Below are 25,858 nucleotides of genomic sequence, written 5' to 3'. Positions count from 1 at the left end.
CTTCATTGGATTAAGACAACATCACGAAGACACAGTTTCTATTGATAGATTTATTGATTTACATGTATTTTGCACATTTGTGTGGCAAATATTTCATGCACTTTAGGAATAAAAAAAAACGATCGACCCAAAGTGAGCAGGCTACTCAGAGATCATCGAGGCGTTTCTTCTTATAGGGGAAAATAAAGCGATAGGATGTATATCGGCCGGACATTATTATTCGTATGGCAGTACTTCACTTATACATGTGCATCCAATAACATATTTGTGCGCAGATGCAGCCTCTTTTAAGTTAGCAAAATAATAGTTTCAGCACCGTCATTCACCATGCAGTATTTTGCAATGCACATTTGACTGATAGTTTTTGAGTAAAGAATAAAGGTTAGAACCACGCAATGACCATTTCTGTAATTTTCCGGCTGCTATCTTTTTTAGCTGACGCTCTTTATTCAGAAAAATAAAACATGAGAAGAAAAGGCGATTTGTCGCCGCAGTCATGAAAAGACAGTGAAAACCAGAATTGCACAGGACAAGTACATGTAAAATATTGTTCACTTTTATCAGTCGTCCACTAACGCTGTGAAAATATGACAATCACAGGGGCTTGCTCCCACTATCGAATATGCAACCCGACTAGTATATAAACACGAAAAGAGTGATCCTAGATTTGAGGGTGCCTCGCTTCAACTCATTTTTGTTTTCAAATAAAATCGATTATAGCTACTATTTACTGCACAGCTATCAGTTGACAAATAAATCTAATAAACTCAAATTTCAAATCAGTTCAAGGATATGTAAACTCAAACTCTATGTTTCTACAATCATTTGGACCCAACGTGAAAATACTGCGACCTTTGACATCGCTACACAAACTAGGTTTGCTCAGCACTTATTATGTTGCTTTCGATGGCACTAACTGTAGTGTTTATCAATAGTTCAAGATAAAGTTAATTGCTAGATTTATTACTCTCCGCAGAACCGTTGCAAATTGTAAAGACAGAAATGGCTATCTGTCTATGTCTCTCTGACCACTAAATGTACACCTGTAAAAAAGTTCTAGATTAGTCTATCTATCGCTACAGTAGTGCTGCGAGCATGATTGCTACAACAAGGAACACAAATCTTCCTGTGCTTTCTAGCGTCCTTGTTGCATTCTCTTCCACAGAGTTAATTGTCATTAATCGGTCCTTTCTCTCTCATACAGTAATGGAAATTCTTGAAGAGATCACAAGATAAGTGCCAAGCAAATCAAAGGTTGCAGCAGATTCACCTTGTAGAAATATAGAGTTCCGTTGTACAAATGTTGGTGAGATTCATCATGTGTCAAGTGATTGCTGAGCAGCAAATACATGTAGTAATAAATTCGATTTTATTTGAAACAAAATCGAGTTCCTGTACTTGTCTGTTAGCTAGAAAGCTGGTAATGACAAGTGGTTTATTGGAGACTGAGGTGTGATTAATGTACTTGTATGTGAGATAGAAAGCTGGTAATGTCCTACTCCAGCAGTGCTAGAGGTTGTCTGGCGAGCTATTTTTTGACTTGGTGCCATCCTTGGGTATGGAGAAACGGAATTCCAACCTTTCACGTTGTAGGAGTAGCAATGTCCACTTGTTTGTTGTAAACTGAATTGTGATAACTCTACTTGTCTGAAAGCTAGAAAGCTGTTATTGTCCATGGTTTTGTTGGAAACTGAGTTGTGATTAATATACTTGTCTGTGAGTTAGAAAGCTGGTAATGTCCACTGGTTTAGTTGACAATTGAATTATGATAACTGTGCTTGTCTGTGAGCTAGAAAGTTGGTATTGTCCATGGGTTTGTTGGAAATTGAGTTGTGAATACTGTACTTGTCTCTGACACAGAAAGCTGGTAATGTCCATGGGTTTGTTGGAAATTGAGTTGTGATTATTGTACTTGTCTCTGACACAGAAAGCTGGTAATGTCCATGGGTTTGTTGGAAATTGAGTTGTGATTACTGTACTTGTCTCTGATACAGAAAGCTTTTATTGTCCAATAGTCTGTTGGAAACTGAATTGTGATTACTGTACTTGTCTGTGACCCAGAAAGCTGGTAATGTCCAGTGGTTCGTACGACTCCAACAAATATTTACGTTATCAATGTGAGTCTTCAGTAATACATCTATGCTGTACAGAGCAGGATCTAATCTTTTCACAATGCCAGTTTTCTTAGACATAGTGACCTTAAAATCTCACTAAACACCTGATTTATGACAAGCCGTTTTCATGTTTATTCTTCATTTCCATGGAGAATAAAAAAGTATTAAATTGGCAATTGTCGGCCTTTCAATGGAGTCTCAAATTAAACAACCATACAATGGTCTAAAAAATCGTGTTCCATGCAAATGTTATTTGCCGTCTTCCCGGATGACTTACTAGTATTGCTTTACTGTCTGTCACTGTTTATACTTGTATAATACCTGTTGGTGGCCTCTGAAGGTATTTATTGTTTTGGATTTAATGCATTTGTTACGTTTCACCATACCCGTTCTATATTCCATTATGAAGCCGGAACGAATGGAAAGTGGCAACATCTTTATAGACCCTTTGTTGACGCAAGAATGGTGTTAACACTTTGTTTTCAGTTAATCATTCAAAATAAAAATGACGGACTGGTTACAGCATGATAAAGTATAATGGTGGTTCGATATGTAAGATCGCTATCTTCTATAATTTAACTTGTTACAAAGTGTTGAGTTTAAAACAATTACATATTAGTGCTATCTTCAGAATCAGCTGTCATCGCGTTAACACCTTTGTCTTTCTGTAGTAATCGATCGATTTGATCAATGAAGAAATTCAAACACCAGAACTTTGTCCTTCAAATCAGTTTACACTGAAAGTAAAGGAGGCGAAAAGTCCTGGCACAATTTTCTATAGTCTTATCTGTATTTGAAAATGTCTTGATCGCCATTTGGTAATTAATTTCTTCCAAATAATGCAAACTTCGTGATAGTGTAGATTAAGTAATGCCTTATTTAGATAACCGTATCAATTTAACTATTCAAGTTTACGAGCCCATGATCAGATAATTTGGTAAAGAGATCAATGGGTTGTTGCTATAGAATTGATCAGGTAAGCTGCTCACCTGAACACGGGTATCGGCTTCGGTTCAAAAGCCTAAAATCATTCCTTTCAACTCCGGAATGATATAAGACACTATGAAATCGAAGTTGCTTGGATATTGTGTACAGGTATTTTGTAAAGTTATATCTGACTGAACTACTGTGACATCTTAAAGATATCAATGTTTACTTTGGATCTTCAAAAGGAAATAGTTACTTAAAAAGTCATTTTCAACTGTGAGAAGGATGTAATAATATATTGGTAACCATTTAACTTGTGGCTATTATAGTAAATATTGTCTGTGTGGTTATTAAATGATTGGAGACATTTAGAAGAAGGAATATTGCCCAGAAATGCCGTTCATTCTCGTCTATGTGAAGCTAGGTAAGTCTCCATTCTTTTATTTTACTTGTCGAATTACGTAACTATCAAAACTCTAGTACACATGTTACCTTGTGTGACTAGGCATCAATTATCTATTTGTCTCGTTTAGTTTCACTAAAGTCAGTATCACAGTCTTGCCTTGGGGAGGGGGTCGTTGAATGATAATGAAGTTATTTTCAATAACGAAAGACTCGTTGAATATTACAGACCCGGAGATGAGATATCAACAGACTTGCTTGGAACGTAAACGGTCCAAATAGCAAATTAAACATGTTTATAAACTTCCGATTCATTCGACTTTTACAGTCAAATGAATTATGACCATTCATTCAATTTCATTGTGAGTTCTCCGAAACATTTAAAAAGTTCAAACAGGATGTGATACATGCACGTCAAAACCCCACAAAAATCCACTTTCATATCTAATTCAGTTACAGAAACAGTTCCAGACCACCGGTCTTTATTGTCTGTCATTCGGTTGTCAGATGGTATTTGCAAGAATTATTGTCTTGATTTTGGTTGATTTTATGGAATGTACGATTATCTTCAAAATACAGATCTGCATACAGAAAGGTATATACATGCGTAAAAATATGGCATATATGGACCGACCAAGCATCTTACAGTCGGTGGATTTTCTATACCTTTTATCACTTCTACCATTGGAAGTGTCTGATTTTTTAATGGATTGGTCCTTCAGTGATAAGATGCCATTTTGAATTAATTTTTATTCTACTTAATTGATATATCACACCAGCTTTTTGTAACTGAGGGCTATATGCGATACAGTCTGCAATTAATACTTAGAATTGTACCACTATTATTCAAACCAGTTCAAATTTAGTTTTACGACTGACTTGCGCCTAGGAATTGATATAACCCGAAATACTAATATTCGTATATAATACTAGGGAAGTAGGGTCAGAGAAAATTTAGACCATGTATTGAAAATATCAGTTTATCACACTAAAATATTTTTTCATCACAAACCCATCATAGCTTAAGTTTCTATAAGCTCTATAATCATAAACGGATGCATAATAAGATTGTTGTAACACTATCTCAGTTAGAATTAATATTAGTCGTATGTTGGGGTATATACTCAATCGAATAACATTCTTTGGTGAAATAGAACCATGGTATGAATACAGACATACGTGCACGTATAAACCTCTTTCCTTCAGTTAACATATGCATTATCCTAAGTCGTATTATTCTCATTCTTTTATCAGTATGGAGTTTAATTCATTTTATTGAAAAGACGTTTAAATATACTTCACAAGTTTCTTAGGCTGACTTGATAGTGTGTACGGGGTCTTTAAGTTGGCACAATAGGTTGGAATTATTAATAAATATTCATTATAAATCAGGGTTGTCTGTTTTTTTTTTGGTATATTTTAATAACCCAGGGTATTTAATGTTTGTCTCATGTGCTTCTTATTTGTAAACAATTTAAACAAGTCTTGTAAAATTAAAATCTTGTAGTAACCTGTATTCAACTGAGATGTTAACTTCATCATTGGCGACATATCAAGGTCTTTTTTTATATATTAATGAGGGACTTTGAAGATGTGTACTAAGAAAAAGGTGACGACGGCAACACGAAAATCATTTTCTCATATTTTTACCAAAATGTGTTTCAAATTTTAATTTCGTCATCAGTGGCAAATGAAGAAATTTTGAAACGGGAAAGACGACAGGCCCGTTCCTGTAATTTCCTATATAATTAAGCAAAATGTTTTGTAACAGATTACGTTACTAGATGTAATATACCGGTGTTCTCACAACTCGTATTTGCTCCGTATTTGTTATAGAGCGTCTGAATTTTATGAACGCAACAGATTCTTCTCACCAGGGGTATCAATATTACAAACTTCTAAAAACATTTACTAAGTTTTTCACCGTTACAAAACTTTGATGTAAGAATATAATAGCACTTCCAGATCCAAATGTATATTTTGTAATTAGGTTATACGTTTGTGTGTTTGTTGCGGTCTCCATTTCCGTTTTTTTCCTAAAGCATGTGACAGTATATGCTGAAAACATTTTCCGCCAAACTTTAAAGGCTGTTGTAAAACAAATATCGTAGCTCAATCTTTACTTATAAAATCTTTGTTAGCCTTAATCCCGTTTTATTAAGAACACAGACAATAATTGGGTGTAAGGATTAAAAGCAGTTATAGTGTGAGGTTAAACTTGAGCCGATCTGAGACTGATCCTTAGACGCGTACACACAATTCCATGGATTTAGTACCGATAGAGACTGAATGTTAGTCCATCATAAAAATGACATTTGATTTCTGTGATAGGCCCAATGTGTATGTACTTACAGGTAAGCAGATGTGTAATGTCTACGTTGGGTTATATTGAAACATTATTTTTCAAGATACATATTCGTGCATCGAGTGATTAAAAGATACTTATGTTTGTTTTACTATCGCGTTGTTCGTCTCTCATGCCATTGGCGGATCAATAAATTAAAAAGGGGGTTCCGATCCATATACTTATAAAATTAAATTTTTCTGGCTACTAATTGCCTACTATTGCTCAAATTTTGAACAAAATTAACAAAATTTTTCAGACAAAAGACCCTTTCCGGATCCGCCACTGCAAATAATATTCACATCGGGAACACCGTAACGTTTGACAATCACATGCATTTTTAGATTTTAGTGTAAATTTAAATTTTTTTAACTAGACTATTTATAACTTATAGTATTATAGCACATTCTCGTCGGATTTGATCTTGTAATGATAATGTAATCCCCTTCCTGCACAGTTCGGAATTTCATACGATCTGAGTTTTGATCAATTAAATTATATATAATATAATATAATATAAAACTTATTTACGCTTGATTTTTATTTTTTTTCTTGATTGCAGAGTTATCTTTCCAATTTCCAATTGGGCATGTACAAAGAATTTTAAATTAATAAATATTTATACATGTAATTTGAACCCGTAGTACCCAAATGTTTTAGATCAAAACTGAAGAATCGAATCTACTGCAGAGTGCGTTGAGCTGTAAAATTAATTTAGTTTTGAAGCATTAAAGAAACGTTCCAATATACAGACACCCCATCCCTCCCATTTTTGGCATAAGATCTTAAAAGTCAAATCAATTTTTAAATGCATTTGCAAGGAAGTAAAAGCAGCCCGTTTCATTTTACAAAACCAGTATCAACCAACCATGTTCAAGGTGGATCTAGGATTTCAGATGAGGGGGCGTAAATACGATAAAAAGCGAGCGAGTCAAGCAGTTTGTTTGGAAGGGGGTTGAATTTGTCTAAATACAAGATTTCACGCTAAAAAAATGTAACAAAAATCCCACGCCTTTCCATGCATCCGCACCTTATACCCAGTTTTTCATCAAGTTTTGAAAAAAAAACCATTTTATTCTCCACGTTACACTAGAAAAGCATGTTTATATTTACAAAACAATAAAAAAAAAACAAAAACAAAAAAAGACACTATGGTAGCTAAATATCATTCAATGAAGTATACAGCATTTAATATATCTGAAGGTATAAATATCTTATAAATATTTTTTTCGCAATTGTGAAGGGGAAGGGTTCTCTTCAACCATACCAGTGCCCTGGCGTCGATTTCACAAAAAGTAAGTGTAATTTTAATCGTAATAATGACATCACAACCTTAAATAGCATTGTGACGTCATAATTTACGATCAATTTCACACTTACGACTTCTCGTGAAATTGATGCCTCTGCGCCTGGGAACGTTCATCTGTCAAAATTGATAACGTCATAATATGGCATATAACAATCGTTAGGGAGATTCGAAGTGATTTTTACCTAGCTGTTCATAATGTGTCATTTTACTTAGACACTAGTATACAGTATTATTATTCTTAATTGATGAGACTTATTTTTCATTGATATCCCTTATGAATGAACAATACTGCCAGCGAACGGTACTTGAAGTTGTGAAAATAGGTAAGAATTCTGTTTCAATCAGTTGTTTGTTTATGAACCATAGACTCTGGACTGGTGTAGCCAGTTTGCTATTCAAACATTGTTCGTAATAGCGTTAATTAATTTCTTGCCCGGATTTATGAACTTACACAAGTACGATCAAACTTTTACTTTTGTAACTTCCGGTTATACATTTTGATAGGTTGTCAATTCAACTCGGCAGGTGTTTCTGGAAAAGCAGAGGACGCTTACTCTACCGGTGCACCTGGTCTATGCTTCCAGTTTTTAGTGGAGTCCGAGTTGCTCATTTGCTTTTGTTACTTTTTATGTATGATTTTAGTTACTTTATGTTCTTTGTTGTGTATGTCTGTTTTCCATGTCTGGTCTTTGTCCCTGGATTACATTCTTTTGTTTACCGCTATTACCTTGGTTCCCTTGATTACTCTTTCACAGTAACAGGTTACCTCATATTCCTTCCCATGCGCGTAGCTACATTTACGTGAAAACGCCCGGGCGTACACATCAACAAAAAAAATCATTAGGGTTTTTCGTTCTTTTGATTGCCGCTATAACCGTGGTTCCCTTGATTACTCTTGCACATTTCCCCGGAAGTTCCTATAAATGTAGAAAAAATAATTGACAGTTTGATTCACGCAAAAACAGTAATTTATTAGACTGACTAGAACTGTAAACTCTTCAGGAACCAGTGAAGAGGTTGATTGATATCTGCATGATGTGTTTTTTTTTTCATTTGCAGGTGTTGATACCAATAGTCGATACTTGTAGTTGATCTATATGATACACAAATTTAAACATTTTGCTCTTTAATGAATTTCAACTTACATTGCTAATATAAGCAAATCACTGATAATGAAAGGATACCGCAAAATGACACAATACAACATAGAAACCAGGGGCGGATTCAGGATTTTTAGATGGGGGGGGGGGCACAGTAAAAGAGTCAGCGAGTGGAGCGAGGCGAAAAAATTTTTGAGGTTACATTTTTGAAATATTCTTCTAGGGTGGGTGAAATGTGGATATCTTTTGTGATAAAATTAGCGAGAAATTCAAGTTTCAACCTTAAAGTGTCAAAATCTACCCCTACAACCCATGCTTTACAAATTTTAGGGGGGCGCACGCCCGACACCCCGCCTGAATCAACCACTGGAAACAATAAGACAATAACCCCTCTGGCAAACATACAAGAATCATAAAAAATGTAAAATTTTAACTTCCGAAGATCTTAACTGCGATGACTCCTTGCTTTTTTGGGTATTTTTTCAATTACAAACATCTTCTCCGTTTCCTTAATCCCAGGAGCTTCTAGTGACCTTCCCCCGGACCCACTGGAGGTCTTAATTGGCCCCAGACCCCTTGCCATAAAATAAGCGTACACATTAACTCTAGGTACGCCACTGCTTCCCTCAGACATTTTCTCCATTTTTATCTTGTCATCATCTGTGTCTTCAATGTTGTTTGTATATATCCTTTGTTCCAACTTGTTTTTTCATTAGTGCTTCATATGGTTCAGAACTGTCAAGGGTTCCTTGCAGGGGCGTAGCTCCCTATATGCAAAAACCCACTTGCGTACCTGCAAAAAATAAAAAAAAAAAAAAATGTCTTTTGCTGTAGAATACCAGTCTAAGGTGGTAGGTAATCTTTAAATACTAATTCATCTATTATAGGTTGAGTTATTTCTTTGACATAATGATAATTACTAATTCGCCAATGCCGGTAATTTCCATACAAAAACTCACATATGTCATGTCATCCAATAACAGATTTCAATGACAAAGTTGAAAATGGCAAGAAGAAAAAGAAGGTTTTTCGCCACCTTATCCTAATATATATACATGTAAATCTGAATTTTTAAGTGACAGTGAAAAGTACAGTGTAATGACAAAAAAATGGGAAAAAGTTCACCATTATAATTAACCTAGCTGCCAGGTATGGATCTAATAAAAATGTGAAGTATGTATACCCCATTCCATAAATTCATTCATGAGATGGAGAAAATTAACCAATGGATCATTGACCAATACAAATATAATCAATGTGATATAGATATTTATTACATGGAAGAAGATATTTATTACATGGAAGATGTATGCTTCTTTCGTAGGACCTTCGAGTCACGCTCTCGTTTTCGCCAGTTTATGTCTGCCAGCCTGTTGCATTTACCGGTACTTTTTTATGCCTGTCCCAAGTCAGGATTGTCTAGTCCCTCTGTTAGTCTTTTTTTACTACTTCAGTCTTCTTTAATGTTGCTGATATAGCCTAAAAAAGCTTATATAGTCTGAAAATGTTAATGTAGTCTGAAAATGCATGTACTAGTATTTTGCTGGGCCTGCGTGCAATGTTATCCTTGTAATACTAACCTTGGCGGAGCAGCCGTTCATTGGACATGTCATGTGTGTTGCCGTGAATCAATATTTTTCGTCATGGTTGTTTGCAGCTGCAGGCGACCCATGGGTGAAAACAGGGATCGATGAAAAATTGAAAAAGCTCATTGAAGGCTAGTGATAAAGGCAGGTGAAGTCATTGAAATTGTGTATCGAATGTGGGATTTTGCAACTTATTCCAGGTCTTCTGGGGGTCTTCAGTGACCCACAGACCCCCTGCCATAATGCCATCTCTCCGAGGTGGACGGACTGATGATTTGTTTTGAGTACACACCATTTAGGACTAGCTACGCCCCTGCTTTGAAGTTTAAGATTTTCAATTTTTAAAATATTTTAATGCGTTTTTTCCCCAAGTTCAAACCAAGGCATATTAAGCAGATTAATCCATGCAGTTTCACAAAACTTACAGGTGGTCTATGTATTTTAAAAGAAAATTGAAGAAAACATTATTGGAATGTCTCCAGTTTCAATCGTAACAATTTAGTCCATGATAGTTTTTGGAGCTGGTTTTGTTAGGTATCAGCAGTGAAATAATATTCGGAACGAGCTGTAACAACCATTGGTTTCAAACGGGGAAAATATTGTTTTTTTATTTTTGAGAGAAGAAAATCTGAACAATTGAATGAGCGTGACAGCAAAGATAGTGAGTGTAATTGCCTGATTTTGTGCTTGAAAGCATGACTCCTACACTAAACGCATGACTTCAGTCTCAAGGGAGTGTTTATGGGATTATGGCCTCTCCAATCACTCTTCATAGTTGTAAGAATGTAATTTTGTGATATTCAAAGCCTTGTTCATCAGCAAGTTGGACAATTTCATTTTTGATGTGGTAAAATTAAGTCAAAGGGTTTTGGGGTAGACGAATTTGTATAAAATTCCAGAAACTTAGGATTGTTTAAAAACAATTTACATGCTGAAAACTGAGATCAAAGCATCCGGATGAACGATGTTCCTTTTTTTTTATCAAGTCAGCTATCAAGTCAGCCTCATAGGAGTGAAGGACAAAAATGGCAAAAATAAATTTCTGGGAATAAATTCCTTCATTATGGAATACATGTTTAAACAAATTGGTTAGTGGTAAAACTAAATAGTCACTAATTGATATCTGAATTGAAACATGAACATTAATTTGTTAACAGCATTCTTTGCCCATCAAATAGATGATGCAACTTTCTCAGTCTGTCTCTTTTCTGTATTCTTGAACAATCCTTCTGATAGTCTTTTGTTCAACTTGCTTCACAGCTTCGCACCATTGGTCTTATTGGATTGGAAAATGCCATTGTCCTTTCATTTGTAATACTATCCTAAAAAGCCAAATTCAATCCTGTATGTCTTTATAAGTAAGTTTTCTAAGTGACACAGTTGATAATGTGTATCTCTGTATTGATTTAGTAAATAGCTGATCATTCCTAAAAAGCTAACTGCTTTTTACTCCTGTGTTTTTATGTTTTTACAGCCCTTACTTTCTCATATGTTGGCATCAACTCCAAATTCCTCTTTGTCTCCACTAAGTGTTATTCTTGTCTGTTGCTGATTTTAATCACCTCCCTGTTGCTTTTGAAACATAGTAAGAAACACAGAGATTTTAGTAGTACTTTTAATTGTGGCTGACTCAAAATTATATACAATAGTGCCGTAGCAATGAAATGTAATAGTCAGTATTACAAATGTGACTCAGGGGTAAAAATTAGCAGTAACCCATTAGCCCAAGGCTACTAGATTTTGAGCTGGGCTACCAAAGTTTTGGGTTAAATTTAGTAGAACATGTAGAAAATATTAAACAAAAATATGGTCTGGGCTTACAGCTTGTATTTCCTAATTTTTATCCCTATGCAGTGTGTTTAGATGAGTTTCTAAAAGAATCACAGATATTACAGGTAAGCAGGATATTTGCCTCTCAAAATAAAGATAATGCATGAAATATTGATTTTCCACAAATTTTACCGAAAACAATTGGTGCCTTCCTTCACTCGCAATTTTAGTTGTGAAATCTTTCATCCAAACCTCGAAATGCCCAGAAATTTTTCAAGAATGTGTCAAAAGTAAACAATTCAGGATACATTAAAACTTTGACCAGAGAGGATATTTTATGGTGGTCCTATGAGAATTGTCTCCAAATGTCAATCCAGGGAAAGGTTGCATTTTCATGTAGGAGATATATAAAAGGGTTTACATTTTTAAAACTTCAAGTATATAAGGTTGGGGTTACCTATTCACATTGGCACCTGCTATCAAATAAATTATGAAATATTTTACTCAAAACCCAGATTTGGGAAGAATCATTAAACATTGTGACATGTCTTATTTATTGACTTTCTTTTGCAAATGCTTATGCATTGGTTAATATGAGCACAAGTCTTGGATCTCCAGGCCCTACTCAATTTTGCAATCAATTGGTAGATGTCCCATACTTTTACTTGCCTATCTTTATCTAGAACTGACTTTTAGTTCTGACTCTTATTTAGTGCTGTTTTGTTTTTCAGAACCAGAAGAAGTGACTCTGGATGATGTGGTAAGTTGTTCGTAGATGTTCATAGATAGCACACTGGGTACTTGTTTAAACCAATATTTTAAGGGATATGGGAAAACAAAATCAACATAAAGATTTACAGCTAGTCTTATTTTAAGAATTGTACTGATGTTGTAATACTGTTCCAGTGGGGGGTCCAAGCCCCTGCACCCTTACCCCCTAGATCTACCACTGCAATTCTGAGATTTGAATAAAGTGTGTGTTTCACTTGGACTTTGACAATGACTTAGATAGGTGTTCCTACAAGATGTATTCGTATCTTTAGGAATGACTTAGATGGGGATAATCAGTTTGTATCTGGAAATCACCATATAAATGTTATGTGTGCAGCTTAAAATTGAACTTTATAAATTTTTTTTTTAAATTTCAAGGTTTATTTCTAAGCTTCAAGATGAAATGAAAATTTTATAAATATAGACATGTATTGGGGAGATGGGATTATTATTTTGTGAGCTATGCCCACTGCAGTTAAAAGCTAAAAGAAATAAAAATGTGCATATACACATAAGAGGACACACACAAGTACAGTAAAAGACATGCATTTTTTTAGCAAACTGATTTTGTCTTGTGGCTTTTTTGTAAATAAAAATGTCTACATTGTTTTTATCTGACTGTTTCATGCTTGAGTCTCCATGTAAATAGTTAATGAATAGAAATCTCAATATAAAGGACATTGATTCTCATTAGAAACTAAACATATAGCTGTTCAGTTTTTTGATTGCTGGTTGGTAAAGACTGGAAAAATCTTAATAATCTGTTTTTCAAACAACTTCACAAGATCAAAGTCTGGTACTACAATAGGGAGTTAGCCTTTACAAATTTGTCAGACTGTTATCATCCCTATTGACAGCTTATAAGTTCATATAATTCTCTTTCACTATTGGTCTATAAAACTTTATTGAGGTAGTTTGTGTGTGTAAAGATATTAAAAAAGCTAGTTTTTTATTATATTATCGTTGATATTTAAAAATATTTATACAGTATAAAATGCACTCTCAATATATATTGATCTTAGGTTTTATTCCCGATATTAAATTTCCCCTTGCTGTAGAAAAATCAATTTAAGTCGAAGTGGTGTTTGTGTCAAACAATTGAATGCTAACATTTCAATGGAATTTTATCAATAAAAAATTAAAATTGTATTAGTTTTCCTTGGTATCAAAATTATATTTCAATTTCATAATAAATATTTATTGAACTGTTTTATCAGAAAGTGTATTAGATATTGTACTTGATTTCAGTATATGCCAAAAATTAAAAACTTGTTGTATTTGAGAGAATTTACAAATTATTTTTACTCTAACGAAAAATATTTTATTGGTTTGGTATATATAGATGAAGCAATAAAATTTTAAAATTGCTCCCCTTACTTATTTAAGGTAAATTATACTTATGGGTTTTATTTTTTTATTATAAATGTTTTAATCTTTTCTCAGAGATGATGTTTGGATGTTGAATGAATATACTTCAAAATTTTAATTTTGGTCACTGTACTTCAAGATGTTTAAACAATGATGTTTGAGATTTGGAAAGATTACATAGGAATTGTCCCTTTTGCGAACAAGTAAGAAATCAATTTATAAACAAATGTTTTACAAGAATTCTTATCGGACATTTGTTCATATTTTAAAAAGAAAGTAAGGAGTCACAAACCTTTTTTTTGTCTTGTCTCTGATGAATGTCACCAAAAGTAAGACTAAGGTATTGTGTTTCTATGTTAAGAATTTTATGTTAAGTTTTCTGATTAGGTCAGTTTGATATGAACCACTTAAGCTATGTCAATCATATTTGGTATTCAGTTTCATTCAGATTAGCATAACTTTACCACAAATCTGTATCAATTTATTGCATATGCCCATCGCAGTGACAGTGCATTGACCGAGATTATGACTAAGTCACAGTTCCATATATACAAACAATAAACTGTACCAAAGGAATCTGTCCATTTTTGGTGGTCTCATATGGTTTAATTGATATACCATGTATATATTGTCCATAATATATAAAGTTTGTAAGACTATCCCCATCAATCAAGTTTTGAATAACAGCAAAAATACTATTTTCTGATGAAACCCAAGCTATTTCTATATATCAGATTACTTTGGGACAATATCAAGAGACCAGTGGGTAGTGATCGGGATAAGAGCGGGCCATGTGCCATTTATCACATTCATGTCCCATTTCATAAAGAGTGTTAATGAATGGCCCATTGAAAATCAGAATATCATTGAAAATGGCTTATTCTCAAATTTTTAATCTCAGTTGGTAAGTGGTTACTATTATTAAATCAATGACTACTTTTGGACAATATCAAGAGACACTAGTTCCTACTTTTACATTGTGTTGTTTGGAGAAATATTAGTTCTACTAAATATTTTATAATGATCAAATCTGTTGTGTATTTTTAACAATTATGCTTCACTTAAGTTAAAATCTATATTGTTGTGTAATCACTTATGATGTTTAATTGACTAATAACTCGTCCTCTGATGTAATTACTCCTGGTTGGGAAATTGTTATTTATCACGTAACATTCATTTCCTCGACAATTAAAGATCTGAAAGAGCTTTTGGTTGATGCCTTGAAATGCACAATTAAACAGAATTTTATTGATATTTCTTAGTCTAGTTTTTTTTTATCTGTTGTGATGCATTCCTAATTAGCAATATTTGTTTTAGTAACAGTCATACTTACCGCTTTAATCAGACTTGTTAATGTTTTTTTTTTATTGTTATGTGTAAGAGCCAATTTCTGTACAACTTTCTGTTATCTTTTCATTTTTTCAGTAAATTTTTTAATTCTTGAAATCATGGTCTTGTAATAATGAAAGCATTTCTGTATTTGTCATAGAATTCGTTGTTTCAATAACACTATAACAATAAAGTTGAAAACGATAGCATTTTCTGTATATCTGTTACACGGTTACACCCTTCATTTTGTGCATTATAAAGCTAGGACATTGTTGCTTCTATGAGATAATTCAACTGTCTTTGTGGATATAAACCACTAAAATCCCCTAAAATCTTTTGTAACACAGTGTATCGGCAAACTTTTTAATTATGTTTTTTTTAATCACAAATAAAAACTTTTGGTTAGGGGGTCTGATGAAGGGTCGGTAGGGTGACCGGAAACATTTTTTTAAGTCTAAACGGACGGTCTATTACTCCAGCAGTGCTAGAAGTTATCTGGTAAGCAATTTTCTGACTTAGATTGTTTTATGGAGGAACGGAATTCCAACTTATTGCATTGTAGGAATGGTCTATATATATACAAATAATAGGAGGTTTGGGTTTTGGGTTTTGGGTTTTCAAAAGCGGTTCTGAAATCAATTTTTTTTTCTTCAAATTTTTAAATATTTTTTCAATGGAAAAATGCGCATAATTAAGCAGCCCCAGAGGTAGGTAGATTATTTAAATTGTGCTTTATTAAGAATGCAAGTTTAATATGATCCATATTTCTTCACATTATGCTGTAGAAAAAACTTGGGGTCCAAGGTAAAATAGGACCTTCCTTTTACATATCTTTTAGGTTACAGACCACCAATTCAACCAATGAGCATTTGGAACGTACGCAAAAATAGTCCTACGCAGAAATTACCCCTGTTCCTCATAGTGCTGTGAAAAAAGTTCTCATCTTATTTAAAAAATTTAAACAGTTTCTGAAAGGAAAAACATTTCTGTACATTTTATAGGTGCATTTTGCTTCTTGTGATGTGAAGCCTAATCTCCATAATGATTTTTAAATATACCGCTATCTTGTGAAAACACTGGGATTTCCCATGCTATTTATAGACCCTTCACTTCCGGTGACCAGTACTGCACTGCAAGTCTGCTAACCCCACATGCCATTCTGAGGATTGTGAGCTGACTTATGTAGAATCATGCTGATATATAGTCCTCTGCAGGTTAAAGTTAAGGTAAAGTCCAGAGAAGCCATTGAATATTGTGAAATTAGCATAGAAGCCTATGGGAAGTGGAATTAGTGGTTTTTAGCCTTTAGGAGTTTATGTTCCATACACGTACCTGTATATCATGTATATGAACTTCTTGACGTTTTGTCGCAAAACACCTGGCATTGAGGAATCTGTCAAGTTGGGGTAGTCCAATTAACTGCGCATTACTGTAACATGAAGTTTCGGGGACTCGACATTATACATATAGAGGTTATGTACACTTAAAGGTACAGTGTACATGTAAGTACATTCATGAGCAGCTCCAACGATTTTTAGTTTTGTATATATGTATATCTCAACTACATGTACTGACAACTCTTAATATGATTTTTAATTTACCCATTTTTTGTTTATGACTTCGTGCCAATAAAGTAAAGGTTGTACATGTACATAAAAATATAATTTTAGTCACCTTTATACTTAAAAATTGTACATGTAAATATTACTCTTTTTTAAGATGTTTACCATAGGAAATCTTTTATAATACTTGAAGTTTACTTACCATTTTTTGTTTAATTTCCGATTTATAGAAAACCATCATATGACTTTATGTACATGTATTGTGTGTTTATGAACTGTACAAGTATGATGGGTCCGTCAAGTCTGCATTTGTTAAATCAAGTAAGTTTTATACATGTACAAAAGTACATAAAGGGTTAACTGGCTTTTGAAATCAAAACACTTAAATATAGCTGCAAAACAAGAACTATAGTATACAGTTTTTGTCCAAGGTAACATTTTTCAGGTTACAAATGTATATAACTGTTTAGAAGTTGATAAAATTGTTTGTTACAAGATTTAGTTGAAATATTGATTTTGAAGTGTTTAGCCTTAAAGTCCTTCATATACCAGTATTGTAATTTTGTATCACAAGAATTTCAAATGTCTTCTGTTAAGTACATGACTGTAAGTGGGAAATTTTTCCATTATGCAGTTTTATTCTCTTTTGCTAGATAACTTTTTAACTAGGACTAATGTAAAAACAAAGACCTTATAGATGTAAATTCTTAGCAAGTCACACACTACTAATTTGGTCCTAAGGAAGAGTAATTGACAGGCTTTTTAGGGAATTGAAAATGGAGCATGTACTAATCCCGAATTTGCCTATATATGTGTATATATTTTATGTAATGGTGTCACCAAAAAATTGCAATCGTATATATTGGTATGGTGCTGACAGCGGTGTCATCGTTGGTTTCATGTGATGACTAAATAGTTATGGCTGATCAAATGTTTTGAAATTTCGATATGACTTTACTGACTACTAAAGGAATGCTCCTATTTAATTTTGAGTTTATGGCCTTTACCATTTTAAAATACCACACTGTTGGTTTCTGTTAAGCTAAAAAAACTGAGAGTCCAGAATTTTACCAAGCTAACCTACATAAAGTGAAATGGTCAATCCTTAACATGACACAGCAAGTTTTACACATCCATGCAAGTACACCTTCAAGAAAGAAGCATTGTAATGTGTATATGACTTGTCTTATGGTTATGGCAAGCAATTGTGGAATTTGTTCCCCATTATTGATATCAGTAGATATTTAGTAACATTTGTTAATGGATATTTATCAACATATGCATAATTCAAATATTGATATCAATAAATGGAGTTTTCTAGACCATGCAAACACATTCACCTTATCACTGCACCTGGTCCATGCTCCCAGTTTTTATTGGAGTCCAAGTTGCTCATATACTTTTGTTACTTTGTATGTATTATTTTAGTTACTTTATATTCTTTGTTGTGTTTGTCTGTTGTCCATGTCTGGTCTTTGTTCCTGGATTACATTCTTTTGATTTCCGATAGTCTCGGTTCCCTTTATTACTCTTTCAAGACAAAACACGTATGTTCAAATTTGCACTTTGGGCAATACCAGTCTGCGTCCACCTTTGTATATGAAAAAAAAAAACTTTTAGTACAAGAGCTTTGTTTTGGATGATGGGAGGTAACTCTGATTTTTTGCAGTACACAGTTTTTTTTACAGTTTTTCAATTTTAGTTACCTCCCTTACAGAAGTCTTAGTATTAAATGAACTGTTCAGTTAAGGTAAATTTATGTGCAGTTATGAAAAAAATCTTGAATTAAAGATCATGAATTATAATTTCAAATAAAACATACACATATTATTTACTGTACTTACTTTAATGAGCAGAAGTATATGAGGGTTTGTAGTCAGTGCATAATTATCTGCATTTAAACTTGAACTTATAGAATTAAAGGATTTTTATATCACTTGTTTCTTATTTATTAATTTATTGAATTACTGTGACAGGAATGGATATTAAATGATATTTGATTAAGACAAGGCAAGTTTGTAAAAGATAACCTTCAAGGTCCATAACGGCTGATAAGATTGTCAATGGTTCTTTATTGAGTCAATTTCACGGAACATTTAGCAGTTTGTTAACTATAGGCTGCAAGGTGAAATATTTCAAAGTGGCATATATGGAGACATAGACATATGAAATATTTTCTTACTATGAGTATTAAAGGATAGTTCTGTGATATGGAAACTGAAGAGGAGGGAGAATTTTGTATCAAGGAGAAAGTGTGTCAGGAACCGGTATATAATATATATATATGTGTCTATTGATTATTTTTGTAGTAACCTTCATTAGGAACAATACTGAAAGTCTTCTGCAAATTAAGTTAAAGTATACACACTAAATTTCTTGTCATTGGTTTGTAGTAATGTTTATTTAAGTAAATAATCAGCCCAATTTGGAAAGTAATTTGAAATTAGTGTTGATGAACAAGAAAGCAATAATATACATGACTAAACCCTTTCATCTTTGGAAGTTATTGACTCTAGATAGGATAACCTAAGGATCACTCTTTACATGGGTTTCTACTTTTGATGTTATGTATGTAGCTATATTAAAACATTGTTGATAAAAACTTAATTGACAATTTTTTTTTTTTTTTTCAAAATCATATAATAAGGTAGTAGACTAAGGGTAGGAATTATGACTTTGTACAAAATACTTTTCAAAAATGACAAAAAAGCAGTTTTGGACTTTGGACCTACTGAAGTTTACTTATTTCACACTTTACAAGGAAAAGAGGCTCATATGAAGTTCATATGAGAATATGTGGAAGGACATTATTGTTTCTGTCTTGTTGGTTGCTGTAATGACACTAGTGACAAAGTTCTATTTGGTTCTGGGGTTTTAGAAGAAGGCACTAATGAATGTAATTCCCAATATGGTTATTTTATACTGGTACATTGTGCTATGATTTTGTTTGGAAATATAATTCAAAAACCCCTGCAGCAATATCAATGGAATTTTGTTCAGTTATTTATTTATACAGATGAAAGCTCCAAACTAATTTTTGAACATCTGTTTTATTACAATTTAGAATTATGGGACTTTATTCATGAAAAGCAATAATTTTGTAGTTTTCAAACTTAAACTCAATAGTGGTTGAGCCTATTTTCATGAAACTATGGTGAATTTTTTCATTTGTTTGAAGTGAGCTCCTTTCCGAGTATAAATTTTAATTAGGTCCTTGCCACAAAAAGTGGCGGTCGGCCAATAGTGATCACTCTGTCCGTCCATCGAAGTGTCCATTCGTTACAAAGTCGTTCCGGGGTGTAACTTTTTTGTCTTTCAATGTAGGCTTTTGATATTTTGCATGTGGGTAGATCACTTAAAGAAGATGCGTCTCATACCATGGATACTGGCCTTTGACCTTGAACTTTTACTTCAAGGTCAAATTCTTGTTTTTTGGGTGACAAAGTCATGTCCGGGCTGTAACTATTTTGTCTTTTGATGTAGGCTTTTGATATTTTGCATGTTGGTAAATCACCTAAAGACATTGTGTCATGTACCATAGTTGGTGACCTTGAACCTTAACTATTGATTTTTTGCACAACTGTTTATGTCTTGACTGTAATGAGTTTTGCATGATTAATTGAATTTGTTGAGCATGGCTGATGTACAGGATGTTTACCTCAGTGACGCCCACAGAAATGGATCCCATCTCCATGATATCTAGTTTTTTTTTTTATTTTGGGGTATTGGAACATGTTCATAAAAAAGGGGAGAATTCCCCTATTTGCTTTAAGCAAATGTTATGAAACTTTGTTGAATAGTTTATTTCTATTAGTGCAAGCTTGCTTATGACTTTATTTATTTTGGATTTTACATTTTTGAATAATGGGACTTAATTCATACACATTTGTTTTCATACTGGTTAACTGTGCTATGATTAACCCTGATATAATATTTCTTGAAAAAGATTAAATTAAAGTAAAGATTATGAAGTTGGGCAATTTTTGTTTCTGACAAATGTTGCCATTTTATAGCATTTTTTGCCATATTCATTATACACATATAAAGGCCATCTTTGGACCAAATATTTGGTGAATTATGTTACTACCTTTCATTAGTGCTATTGTTTACACAGAAGCCTTTCTTGTAGCATGTATTTAGTTCTAATATTCATGGTATTAGCCATTTGAGAATATGAATGCATGTAACACTTAAACTTCTTATGTATGTGTTGGACTTATCTTAGGTAAGAATTTAAAGTTTCTATATGGTATGTAGGTATTCTAAAGATTTTTAAATAGATAATTGGTTTGTAAAGTTCCCAAGTTATTGATCTGTTTGGTTCAGAGATATTTCTCTGCTGGTAGTTATTTTATTAAATGGAAAAAGTTGAATAATTCAATAAGACACAGATTATCTGAAAATTCTAAACATCACTGGAAGTATTTTTTTCATTTAGTTAAAATCTTTTGTTGAAATATGACATAACTTGGCATGTTACAGTCAAAATTAAAATTAAACCTTTCATTTATTTATTTCTTTTGGTTAATTTCTTCATTTTTTTTTTTAAAAAGAAGAACATTTGTACACTTAAAGAATGTATCTAAAGCTCAAGTTAATAATGCATATTTTGTTTATAGTCTTCATATAGTTCAGACCTTGACAGATCCTGTCACATTTTTGTAAAGTAGAATACCAAGATTATCTCCCTGAACAATTAGCTTAATTCGGATTTAAGATTATTACTTAAAGTTAAGTACTTAAATAGAATGCCAGAAGATTATCAAATTATTGTGGAATATTCATTTAGAGTATATGTTATTAAAATCCATTAACAAATTGCAAAAGATTCATGTTGAGCTATATGATTTGTCTATAGAACATTTTTTTTATGTAAAGTTGTACTGTCTATGTTAGAATCCTTAGTAAAGAAATACGCAACATTTGTATTCTAAATATTGCTTGTCAGTAAAAGTTTGAAGATCAAAAAGTAATGATACATTGATTTAAAGGTAAAACATTTAGGCTGCACTTAAAAACAGGATATGGCTTTTATTTTCCAATATCTCACTATTTTTTTTTATGATTTTTAAATCAGATAAAACCAATGTAATAGAACACAGCCATTTACATCCTTATTTTATAATGATGATTGAAGGAAAATAGTTGTTTCTTTCTCTACTGGACATTTAAATGGATTAATTCACCTGTACTTACCTGGGGGACTCTCGTTGACTTTTTCTTGATGTTTGTAAATGGATTTATGTAAAGGGTTTAAGCACTAGCAACCAAATAGGTGTAAATAGTGGATTTAATCATGTAATTTTCATTATTTTATTCCTAAAATGTAATTTGAATTAATTTGTTAAGAGTGACTTTTCGCTATTAATCTGAAAAGATGGACATTCACAAAGATTCAGGAATAATAAAAAATAATTGGAAAACTTTGGTAAGTCTGGTGTTATCATTTTTTAACTTAATAACATTTAATACTGTATACTATATTTAGATGTTCGAAAAAGTTATATTTCCTTACAGTTTCATTTCTTTCTTGGTTTATTTTGGTTTGTTATAGGAAATTAGAGTCTCCTTCACTATACACCAGTAATGAAACCAGAAGTTTTGTAAAGTAACTGTTAGCATTGGAAGCTTTCATGGAACTAAGAGTTTTTTTTCCTCATGGCTTCAGGAGAACAGGTCTATGAGAAATACGAGTTTTTTCCTCATGGCTCGAGGAGAACAGGTCTGTGAGAACTAAGAGTTTTTTTCCTCATGGCTCGAGGAGAACAGATCTATGAGAAATACGAGTTTTTTTCCTCATGGCTCGAGGAGAACAGGTCTACGAGAAATACGAGTTTTTTTCCTCATGGCTCGAGGAGAACGTGTCTATGAGAAATAGGAGTTTTTTCCTCATGGCTCGAGGATAACAGGTCTGTGAGAAATACGAGTTTTTTTCCTCATGGCTCGAGGAGAACAGGTCTGTGAGAAATACGAGTTTTTTTCCTCATGGCTCGAGGAGAACAGGTCTGTGAGAAATAAGAGTTTTTTCCTCATGGCTCGAGGAGAACAGGTCTGTGAGATATAAGAGTTTTTTCCTCATGGCTTGAGGAGAACAGGTCTATGAGAAGTTTTTTTTTTGCCATTTTTTTGTAATTGACACATAATGTGATTTATAAACATGAATGTACCCATTTTGATTAAAAAGAATTCAATTTAACTTGATTGGAAGCATCATATTAGATTTGATCAGGTTGATGTGAATCATGGGCAAGAGGACTTATCCTAACACCAAGAATTCTGTTTGCTGAATGTCAGATATAATTCCAATAGATCAGCCAGAAAGTCAATAAATAGATAACTGACATCAATATTGACCTTTTCACTAACTTGAATATCATTTAAACAAAGTTCTTTGTTCTTTGATATATATGCTGTACTGAAGTTGAATTTAAGATTTAAATTTTAGAGAGTCTGTAATTGGATGGGTGGGGGTCTTTTCCACCTATTTCAGAGTATTTGAAACTTCAGACTCCATACATTGGTACATATTTGACAGTTTTGACTTAACATTACCATAATACCTGCTTATGCCTATTACAATAACTGGAGTTATTTTAAGTGCACCAAAAACTTTAATATAAGAGAAGCTCTGAAAAAAGATACATCTTTTACTTTTTTTATTAACTTATTACATTTTTCTCATTTAAGATATGAAAATATGAAACTTTTACCAAATTAAGATTAAAACTAATTTAATTTTACTTTGGAAATTGTTAATGCCTGAATTAAATAATGACTATGTTTTTATTGTGACATTCTCAGACCATATCCTAGCAATGGTCATAAAGTTTGAAATATCTACTTCAATATTAAATGATTTGGTTCTTGATATCAAACAGAAAATAAATGTACACAATATGTAGTTATTGAACAGTGCTTATATTGTAGACTTCAAAGTTAAGTAAAATTCTGGTCTGTGTATTTTTGATTTTTTAATTGAAATAAAATTGAGATAAAAAGTATGAAGATATGCCTTATCTGTATTGTATTTCTGCAGCACAGTAAAGATGTAAAGAAAAGTTCTTACACAGCCTGCATGGGTTTGTAATCTGATATCCTTACAATGTCTAGGGATTTGAAAGTTTTTATGAAAGTATTCAATGATTTTTTTTTGTTATACATGTATAACACCAATTTGACATCCAAAGCAAAGTAGGTGATATAAACAGATTTCTTCCCAAAGCAAGAAGTACATTTTTTTTAAATAATTTGTCTTCTCAAGGCACTGGTCCTTCATATTGCCTCCCTGCTCATTTTTCCTTAATTGAATGGAGAATTGGAAAAACCTGTTTGTCCTTGCATCTGAGTCTCATTCATTCCCTACTTACCAAGTTTATTTCTAATTTTGTATGAGTTTCTCATAGTGATTTATGTTGTAACAATTTTAGTTTCTATCTGATATCAACTTTATGTTTAGTAATGAGAACATGTACCGGAAATTACATCATAGGTATCATGGTTCCCTCAGATAGGAATGATTTGAAATTTGGTTTCCAGCTTTATTTTGAATAGTTATCATATTAATAGGAACATAGAATGCTTCACAACCATGCATGCATGAGTGTGTTCTTAGAATAATTGGAAGACTGGCTATGGAATTCTGCTCATTAATCACTTCCAATGCTTTAGACAATTTTTATTAAAACAAGTTAATAATTAATTTTGGTCATAATTGAATAGTGTAATGAAGTTGATATAAATTGTTTGGTTAAGTATTTTTTATGGGTTTATAGGAGCATCTCTTGGTAGATGAATAATTGATACATAATAACAAGTATTCACCAAAGTGTTAGTTTTTATAATGAAGTTATTCAGGAATAAAACATTCATTTTATTGTCTACATGTGTGGCAACTTCATTAATGTTATGGACAATGACTTGCTGGAAAATATGTAATTAATGAAGAAATATCTATCAATCCTTTAAACTGATGACTAAATTGGTTTATCAGGACATGGTCCGAGAAACTGAATATTTTGATTTCCACAAGCTGTGTTTTATTGTCTAAAAAACTACAGCTTTGAATAAGGAAAAAATAGTTTTAAATGTTTTTTCTTTACATGCAACTGGCTTGTGTTACTCCTGGTTTTTAACACACATATCCACACAGTGTTCTCCCAAGGTCATTATAGTGCTATACTTTGCAGTACTATGATTTCTTGGCACTGTCCTGTCTGTAATTAATTATAGTTAGAATGCACTATGGGCACTATGCTATAATTTTGGAGGAAGGCCATGAAGGCTGCGCTATACCTGCAAGTACTGTGCTGTATTACACTTATTGGGAGAACACTGCCACATATCTGACCCTAATTTCACCTTTCAAGACTGTTCGAATAACTTTGCAAATTGAAATGGAGAATATATTTTTGAGCGTAATTGAACTTTTGAAATAATACAAATATAAAACATATATACCCCTCAAAGACTTTAAAACTTGTATATGTCTATGTGGGTTCCTGTGTTTTATTGCTTTTAATGTTAACTTTAACAATTATTTTGCAGGAAGAATTTCTGATTACAGATGACCTGTTTGTGGAATACTTTAATGCCTTCCTATCCTTACCGGTAGGTGCTATATTTGTATTTAATCTAATTACTTATTCATGAAATGTCATGGCATACAAGTGTTCTTTCAAATGAAAATGCAGCTATTCATGGATAACATTCTCATCATTTTTTTTTATTTTTGCTGAAAGACATTATGACACAAGCCTAGTGAAAGATCAATGATTACAAGTGTCTGCATGATATTGAACAAGACTGATAGTAGTTCTAGTGAAGGATCAATGATTACGTGTTCTGCATGATATTGAACAAGACTGATAGTTAACATTCAGGACTCATAAAACACTACTAAGTAAATATATGTGATCTCTAAAGAGACATATCCTTATATAAATCAAGTACTTATAAACAGACCATAGTGGTGCATAAATATTAAAAACCATAACCAATTTTAAAGTCTATGAACTGAGGAAGGGAAACAAGAAACTTTTAGATTTATTAAAAAGATGTGCTAAGATAATAAAGAATTTTTGTTTATATAAATAGAAATTTGGCTGTAAAGGAAAAAAATATTAACAGTACATGTTCTCTCATTTTAAACTGGATGATTGCTAATTAAAAGTACAATATTTTGTGGCTTTGTATTTTGACTTGTGGAAGCTTATAACTTTCATTTCTGTTTGTTTTCAGAAATTGATACTTTTATTGAAATGAGGAAACAAGTAATTT

The 25,858-nt window shown here is 32.7% G+C and overlaps 1 protein-coding gene across 7 annotated transcripts in view; it reads left to right on the top strand.

Annotated features, from left to right (window-relative positions):
* The first annotated feature begins 3,098 nt into the window (after positions 1-3,098).
* LOC148630142 (regulator of G protein signaling 22-like) overlaps positions 3,099-25,858 on the top strand; it is a 50,837-nt gene continuing 28,077 nt past the window's right edge. For 3 of the 7 annotated variants that reach the window (XM_088561637.1, XM_088561661.1, XM_088561625.1), the window contains exons 1-3: positions 7,243-7,419; positions 12,284-12,312; positions 25,127-25,189. In XM_088561637.1, the coding sequence (XP_088417763.1) occupies positions 7,371-7,419; positions 12,284-12,312; positions 25,127-25,189 (141 nt within the window). In that variant the 5' untranslated portion in view covers positions 7,243-7,370. Of the gene's footprint in view, positions 3,466-7,242; positions 7,420-12,283; positions 12,313-18,676; positions 18,850-21,737; positions 22,011-25,126; positions 25,190-25,858 lie in introns of those variants that run through there. The other 4 variants (XM_088561631.1, XM_088561666.1, XM_088561646.1 and 1 more) reach the window with 4 other exon arrangements.

The sequence above is a fragment of the Perna viridis genome, chromosome 1, assembly GCF_037379345.1.
Source record: "Perna viridis isolate PV_CMFRI_1.1 ecotype Kerala chromosome 1, ASM3737934v1, whole genome shotgun sequence".
Taxonomy (NCBI): domain Eukaryota; kingdom Metazoa; phylum Mollusca; class Bivalvia; order Mytilida; family Mytilidae; genus Perna; species Perna viridis.
This window is presented reverse-complemented; position numbering and strand designations above follow the sequence as displayed.